General features: G+C 45.0%; 1 protein-coding gene across 1 annotated transcript in view; it reads left to right on the top strand.

Moving 5' to 3' along the window:
• LOC118754885 (mediator of RNA polymerase II transcription subunit 13-like) overlaps window positions 1-5,746 on the top strand; it is a gene marked incomplete at its 5' end in the record, with an annotated part of 11,062 nt that extends 5,316 nt beyond the window's left edge. The window contains 2 exon segments of the mRNA XM_036489758.1: window positions 13-671; window positions 934-5,746. Of these exon segments, the coding sequence (XP_036345651.1) occupies window positions 13-671; window positions 934-5,746 (5,472 nt within the window).
• Between the last annotated feature and the right edge of the window lie 2,540 nt (window positions 5,747-8,286).

Raw genomic sequence — 8,286 nt, 5'->3', positions numbered from 1 at the left:
CTACTTTTACAGCTAATGACGATGAGTCCACGCGCACCTCCTTCCGTTTCGAATTTGCAACAACCATCAACACCCATAGATCATTTGTTGGACAAGAACACGCCGGCGCCTACGCCCACCGACCAGCATGATAATAAAAGCATCACAACGTCACCGTATGTGCGGCCGACGCCAAGCGTTGAGCCGCCGCCATCTGTTGAGGGTGGCAACGGCGGTATGGGTGGCCTTGGACCGAATGGCCCTGGCAGCGTGCCACAACCGCCGAGTGTAGGTCGCAATACACCCACTATTTCTAGCCAGCAACAGCATCAGCAACAACACCAAGGGCCACAAGCACAAATACTGGGCTCATCCGCGGAGACCGCTGTCCCTCAATGTGGCAGCATAACAATCAAGAAATTTGAGTTGCAGCAAACGTCTTTACCACTATTCAGCACTGAGCAAGTTAAAACTGAGCCAGATTATGGTTCAACATCCATGGCGGGTGCTTGTACTCGTAACGGCCTCCCTATGGTGTCTGCGGCATCTGGTATTTCAGCTGCAGACGCGATCAATGATTACTGGAAATCTTTTAAGATGCCTGAAATCAAAGTAAAGGATATCGATAGTTTCGCGAATGATGATTGCTCAAAATTTGATGTTTTGTACGACTTTACGTTTCAGAATGCATGGTGAGTATTTTGGGAAAGGGGTAAACCAAAATAACCTCAAGTTCAGAGTTAATAAGGGGAAATTGCAGTTAAGCTTATGTTCATTTCTATCTTTTGGCTCTGAAAGTAAAAATCAGTGTTTGAGAATTGTCTTAATTTGCCGTATGTTTACTAATATGGCACCAGCGGTGAGGTCTCAAATACACATTCAAAAATATATGCATCAAATATCACTTTCTTTGGTGTTGTCATCTGTATTCAAATTTAAATTTCACTCTTTCAGGGCGAACCATCCAATGAAACGGTTCAAACTAAATGAAGCGGCTAAACCGTGTCGCACCATGTGCACCAAAAATTTATACGAAGGTCATACACACTCCAAGCCTCTGATGCCATCACCAGGCTCATTGTACGGCTCACAGCTACTATCCATAGACGCTTCCGTGAACCCGCTCGGCGGTACTACAATGGATGCAACCTCAATGGGTGGAGTTGTAAGTGGCGGCTTGGTGGGAATAGCTTCCCATGGAGCCAATATGGCAAATGCCAATGGCAGCAGTACGACCATTGATGGGAACAGTAGTGCAAGTGGTTACTTCCAAAGCCTGGACATACAAGCAACGGATGCACTGCAGGGTACAGCATCACCCTGTAAGGAGGGCAAGAGCAGCGCCAGTGGAAACCTTTACACAGCTGAAGGTTTAAACCCAACAATGAATGACCTGGAGCAGCTGTTCGAAACCTCGAATGACGACTGCGGCAGTGTTCAAATACACACCCCACCCGACTCGAACAATCCTTCCAATGGTACCGCCTCTACGACTACCATTGATGACCTTAAACGAAGCACTGCAGTTGCAGTTGCGGTTGCCGCCGGTGCGGTTGCTATTACTGCTTTACAAAACTGCAGTAATACAACCAATGTCACGAACTCTTTGATAAATAGTAGTAGCAACAATGGTGGCGGTACCGGCGGCCCCAGTATGATACAAGCGGAGGATTTAACAAAGATGTTTCCTACGCCTCCTTCGCACGAGCAACACCATCCCAATTCCAGTCCGTGCCAAATGGATATCCAAATGACGGATCTCAGTGTGATCACTGCATCGACTACCATGTCAGCTAACTTGGAGACGGGAATGGGAAGTATCATTAAGGTAAAACAAGAATATTCTGTTGAATTGGGCAGTCCTGTGGAGGAGCCAATCGAGGACTGGTCTTATGTTTACCGACCGCCGAAACGTGCAAAATTCGTGGGATCATCCAAGTACGCTCCCCTTACGAATTTACCGAGCCAGATGCTGCCACTGCTGTCGTTGCCAAGCAACTGCACTTACAAGCCCTCTTGGACGACGCAGAAATCTCGCGCGGTAGTGGCTGCTCAGGCGGCGGCGGCTCAGCAGCAACAGCAATTACAACAGCAACAACTACAACAACAACATCAACAGTTACATGAACTGCTAACAGCAGCGCCACGCACACCTCTCCAGCAGCCGCGAACACCTTTGGGACCCATCCCATCACCCATGCACACCAACACCGTGCCCACGCCATTGAACAGCGGTGGTGGTGGCGGCAGCAGCGGCAATAACTTATTGCTGAACCAGTTGAATTGTCCGCAAGCGGCACTCACAAATACGTCCGTCAGCGCAGGCATGCAGCAAATGATGCAACGAGTTGGCATGTCGCCAATATCGCCAGCGCCTGCATCAGTGGTTCCGTTCCCCATGATGCAGCCACAGCGCCATCCGCCGCCACCCTATGAAATGGCGGTGGCTAGTCCGGCCACTTCAACTTCTTCGTATTTAAATAAACAGTATCATTCACAAGAGCATCCGCGAACTCCACAAAGCGTTGGAATGCCTTCAACACATCTTCCTAGACCAATGAGCGCTGCCGGTAATCTTGTATCAGGTAGCGTAACGACAGGGGCGGTCGCCGCTCGAGAGTTGCCCGAAGTGAGTTCACTAATCGTCAACATTTTGCTGTATGATACTGCGTTAAATGTATTCCGAGACCACAACTTCGACAGCAGCACTGTATGTGTGTGCAATGCGGATTCCCAGAAAGTAGGCAACATACGAGGTGCAGACTCTGGTGTTTACGTGCCGCTGCCGGGCGGAAGCTTCAACCCGTTGCCACCGTCAGCGAATGGCAACAGTAGTATTGGTACTGCTGGTATAGGTGCAAGCGGTGGTGGCGGTAGCAGCAGTGTGGGTGGAGCAAACATGCGCATGTTGAGTGCTTTTGGTTGCGGAAGTGCTTTGGATTCACCAGCGTCTTTACCAGGAACATCTGGGCACACGGGGTCAGGCTCATCTTCTTCATCGGCCACACCCGGCAGTAATCAACATTTTACGGGCTACGTGGATGACGACCCTGTAGATTGCACCTGCGGTTTCAGTGCAGTAGTTAATAGACGACTTGCATTTAGAGCTGGTCTCTTTTACGAGGATGAAATGGAGATCACAGGCGTAGCCGAGGATCCCGGCCGTAATAAAAAACAATCATTGCCTTCCATCGTAGCAAACTTAGCAACAGCATTAACACCATCAGGCTCAGCTTTGAGCGCCTCCTCATTGCCTATAAAGAGCGGTAATCCTTTGGTACCTACACAAGCAGAAAAGGGGCAACATGCGCAACCAGACGCGCATGCTCTCCAAAACGCACATGTCATATTCGATTTGCTACTGGAACAGTGCTCTATAATTCAAACGTCCAGCAGTTCCATACATCGTGCGTTGCAACGTCACCGACATCGGTTGGCTAGACAAAGCCGACAGCCGCAATCTGTAGCTGCGATCTCAAATGTTCTAGAATTCGTAGACGCTAACGATGTAATATGTCTTGCGTTAGAACAAGCCAGACTGGCTTTTGAGAGCAATCGTATGGATGTAAATGAATTTGGTGGCCAGCAACAACTATCTCCTTTCCATACAGCGGGATCTGCCTCTACACGTCGTTATAAGCACTTGTTTGGCAGCCGGCTAACAGTTCACAAATGGCCGTACATTCCAGTTGGTTTCTCACGCAGCAACAAAGAGATAGTGCGTACAATGAATTTCGTGCAGCCCATGTTGCAAAATGCATTCCATTCGAAGTCGCGAAGCGCGGCCGGTAGTAAAGATGCTACTTACACTGTAAGTGGACCACTAACATGGCGCCAATTTCATCGATTAGCGGGGCGTGCCTCTGGTCAGTGTGAGCCACAACCTATACCGTCGGTAATTGTCGGTCATGACAAGGACTGGGTCTCGGTAGCCCCACTCGCTATCCACTACTGGGATAAGTTTCTGCTAGAGCCCTATGCATATGCACGCGACATTGTCTATTTGGTGGTCTGTCCTGAAACTGACTTTGCGGTGGACAATACGAGAACATATTTTCGAGAATTGAGCTCGACCTATGAAATGTGTAAGTTGGGTCGTCATACTCCTATTCGAGGCTGGGATGGCCTGCTGACTGTAGGTCCTCGCGCGCCTACAGATAACACACCAACTAGCACACCTTTAGATGATTGGCTGCGAACGTTAGATGATTCGCAATTAGCTGAGAAAATACGACTCTATGCGAGCGCATTTCATAATCAAATCGTACCGTACCTCAACCGCATCCCCGGGGACAAAACTTTACTAAATCCACCAGAAAGCAATAGCTGTCAACCGGGAGGTGGACGTGAGCGTGGTACAACTAGTCCCACAGGTACTAGTGGAATGGGAGGCGTTGATGCAGAAAAATTGCATAACTCACCGAAAATGGAAGGTGTGGAACAACAGCAACAACATCAGCAACAACAACAGCAACAACAACAGCAACAACATCAGCAACAACAACAAAATGCTCCAGAATCTACTGACATGAAGCCAGATATCAAAGCAGATGCAAAACCACCAATTGTACTTAGCGATCCATTGGGCATGGGCGAAACAATGGAGGACGTAAATCCACCGGCGATAGTGCTTTACATAGTTGAGCCATTTACCTTTGGTTCGGATTCACCCGAATTGGAGCGGTTAGCTTGTATTGCTTTGCTGCGTTGCTACGCAGAACTATTAAAATCCATACCAGACTCTGTTCGCGCTAACATGAACATCCAAATGATTTCCTTGGAATCAATAGTCGAATTAGGACGTTCTCGATCGCGTAAACGTTTCTCGGATGAAATCAGGTGCTTGGCGTTGAATATTTTCTCACAATGCCGGCGCCATTTGGTGCACGCGCAGGCCGTGAAGAGTCTAACCGGGTTCGGCACAGCCGCCAATATGGAAGCATTCCTAAAGAGTAAAGAGGATAAGAACCGGCAGCCATACAAAATGTATACGCCACCTTATGTGTTGGCTCCAATGCATGAAAAAAATGACAAAACGGATTTCTCACGCCAGTCCGCTAGCATGCGTGCGCTGAATGAACAAAAGTATTCTGTGATGTATTGCAACTATTGTCTGAGCGAAGATCAGAGTTGGTTGTTGGCCACTGTTACCGATGATCGTGGAGAGATGTTCGAAAAGATTATAATCAATATCGATGTACCAAATCGTACACGAAGACGAAAGGCACCAGCGCGACGTGTGGGGCTAAAGAAGTTGATGGATTTCATTATGGGATTAATCTCACAGACGGCGCATCCATGGCGGTTGGTGGTCGGCCGTATTGGACGCATCGGACACAGCGAACTAAAATCTTGGAGCTCTTTGCTGAGTAAACAAAATCTGCAGAAGGCTTCCAAACAACTGAAGGACATCTGCAAGCAGTGCTCATTAATGTATCCTCCAGGCATACTCAGCGCGTGCTTGGTGACACTGGAGCCTGATTCTAAGCTACGCGTGATGCCTGATCAATTCACACCGGATGAAAGGTTTTCGCAAATTTCAATGCAAAATCCGCTATCAACACCTCAAGATGTGACATGCACGCATATACTGGTATTTCCAACAAGTGCTGTTTGCTTGGTAAGTGTCATTAATAAGGGAAATTTAGTACAGTGTTCATACAGGATTTTAATTGAGTCGATTAAAATCTTTTTTTTCGGATTTCGGTGTTCACACACTGCCAATTTAGTTTACTTATCTAACGGTCAGCATTGTTGTCACAAGTAGCGATATCCGATTTCATTTTTATAAAAAAAAAAAAATAAAATAAAATTACATTTGGCCGATAGACATATGATTAACCCAATTTTTACCTTGACTATTCTGCATTTGAATCAAGTATACTGCGTAATAACTGTACTGATAAATTAGATACGACGGGCTACGAACCACAGCTGTCAAATTATTTTAACACGTACTCTTATGTAGATAATTATTTTGGCGACAACACGGCAACTCTGCGACAGCCAAAAATCTAGCCAGATTGGATCTATTTCTATTTTTCTAGCGACAGATAAGATTCTTCCTCTACTTTTATGTCAAACTCAAACAAATTCATGTGTCGCTGCCGTGTTCAAAAAAGTCATGTCGTTGTCAACAAGGCGTTTAGATTATGTAGATAAAACCTTAATGCCGTGTCGTGTGGTGATGTCTTCGATGTGTTTAGAGCTTTATTCTGTTTTACGAACGATTGGCAACACGAACGATTCCCCTGCAGATGACCACTTCTCTGATTGCGATTTATTACTCTATCGGTCGTCTTCGTCTTGCTTTTCATATATAACGTTGCATTGGTCTCGGTTGCTTTTAAACCGCCTAGAATGATGCCGCCGGACTATTTTTTGAAGCTTTCCTCTGCAGACGAATCGTTCGTGTTACCTATCGTTCGTGATACAGAATAAGGCTCTTAGTTTCAAGCTTAGTAAAGTGTGCTATTGTGGACGACTTCGAAGTCCTCCTGATGGACATAGCCATCAGTTGAGCCACAAATATAAGTATGTATTTAAGTTTATCGTCTTTATGCGGTTATAGCGGTAATAGCTAGTACCATTTCCAGTACTTCGATTTTGTCAGTAAAACATTTTACGCGTAGAACTGAGGATAACACATATGCCCCTACAATTACGGTTAAGTTAGGCTTCTCAGGCAAATAAGTACCAAAATATATTATTCTAGATTATACTCCATGTAGATTTTATGATTCCGCCATTAGGCAATGCTTAAAATATGGCATGTTGGGCCATACAATTGTGAAAACATACGTATTCAGACAAATCTAGATGCGCAGCATGGGAAAAAGAATCAATGGTCAACCATATTAGAGTGGTAAAGAAAATCTCTAGAAGAGAAACTCTCCAAACATACTTTCCTAACAGACAATACCAATTTGATTTATTGGCAATAGAAGATGCAGCCTCAGTCCGTTATAGGGCGTTTTTGTCCTTACCCACCCTGGCATTGAAATCGCCAAGAATGATTGCATATCGTGAGGGGGCAGCGGTCGTATGTGTTCTCCAAGCGCTCATAAAAGAGATCCTTGGATGCTTCGTCTTTCTCGTCCGTCGGGGCGAGGGCGCAAATGATCGAGATGTTGGAGAACCTCGCTTTGATGCGGATTATGGCTAGATTGTTGCGAATTGTGGCCGAATTTGCGCTCCTTTACATGACAGCTATAGTGGACATCGCAAGGCCCAGACATTTTTTGCCTTGCCCCGTCTGATTACTTCTTTATTAATTGGTAAGAAGGTGTTTCCAGAAGGAACTCGAATTTTCCACAAATTCTTTTGTGGTGGGGATTCATTTTTATGGTTCGCATATTTCGTTTTTCCATTCTTTTTATTGAATATGAATATCAACAAGGTTTGGTTCAAGATTGATTTGTCGTAAACTTTCAAATAGAGGTTTTTTTTGGGCCAGGCACCTGTGTCCTTCATGTGTGACCATTATGGAAAATGGGTGGAAATCAATATAATGCGGCCAGTCTTCCCCTCAAAGAAAATGGTGCTTGTTTGGGAAGGATAGGTCAAGATCGAAGCCATTACAAGATAAAATTTCGTTTTTAAAAGTATACCATTCAGATTCCAAAAGTTGCGTTTAGAAATAACATATGGCCGCGGACGCCATAGCCATCATCCCCTGTGTTTTTTTCCTAATATTAGAGTGTAAGTATAACATTTCAATGGATTGCTTCATGAAAGGTGAATATGTTGGATTTGAAAGACTAAATATTTGCATATGTTATACATGATAATGACGATCAGTTCCCCTATTTATCGTATGCAAATCTTCCTGAATCATATTTTGGCCAAGCTTTTGTTTAATGTTTTGTATATCCCTACAATAATTCAGTAATAAATTTCTCCGTTTCGGTAACTGTCAGTTTAGGATATCTGGTTGATCTAGAACAGATTCCCAGGGGGTTTTACCCTGATTTCCCTATTTGCTGCTCGTTCTGCTGGTGCTTTATAAATGTACATTATTTTACATGCAATTGAACTGTATTTTAATATATTTTTTTTTAATTATCATTGCTTTCTGAAATCGAAGGAAAGTCTGTGTCCTCAGTTGCGATCGTCAGAAAAAAAGGTTTTGATTTTTTCATGCCTGGACAAGTTTTTAACGATTCTTAGGTAGTTCTTTCTCTCCCACACACAGTGCAGGCGAGCTTCTCAGTAGATACATGGTCTAGGCTACCGCATAATATGCATTTTTTATTACACCAGTTGATGTCACAGGTGACAAGGCCACATTCGATACAACGTCTTTTT

Source organism: Rhagoletis pomonella, unplaced genomic scaffold (assembly GCF_013731165.1).
Source record: "Rhagoletis pomonella isolate Grant_MI unplaced genomic scaffold, Rhpom_1.0 Rhpom_scaffold_04844, whole genome shotgun sequence".
NCBI lineage: Eukaryota > Metazoa > Arthropoda > Insecta > Diptera > Tephritidae > Rhagoletis > Rhagoletis pomonella.
This window is presented reverse-complemented; position numbering and strand designations above follow the sequence as displayed.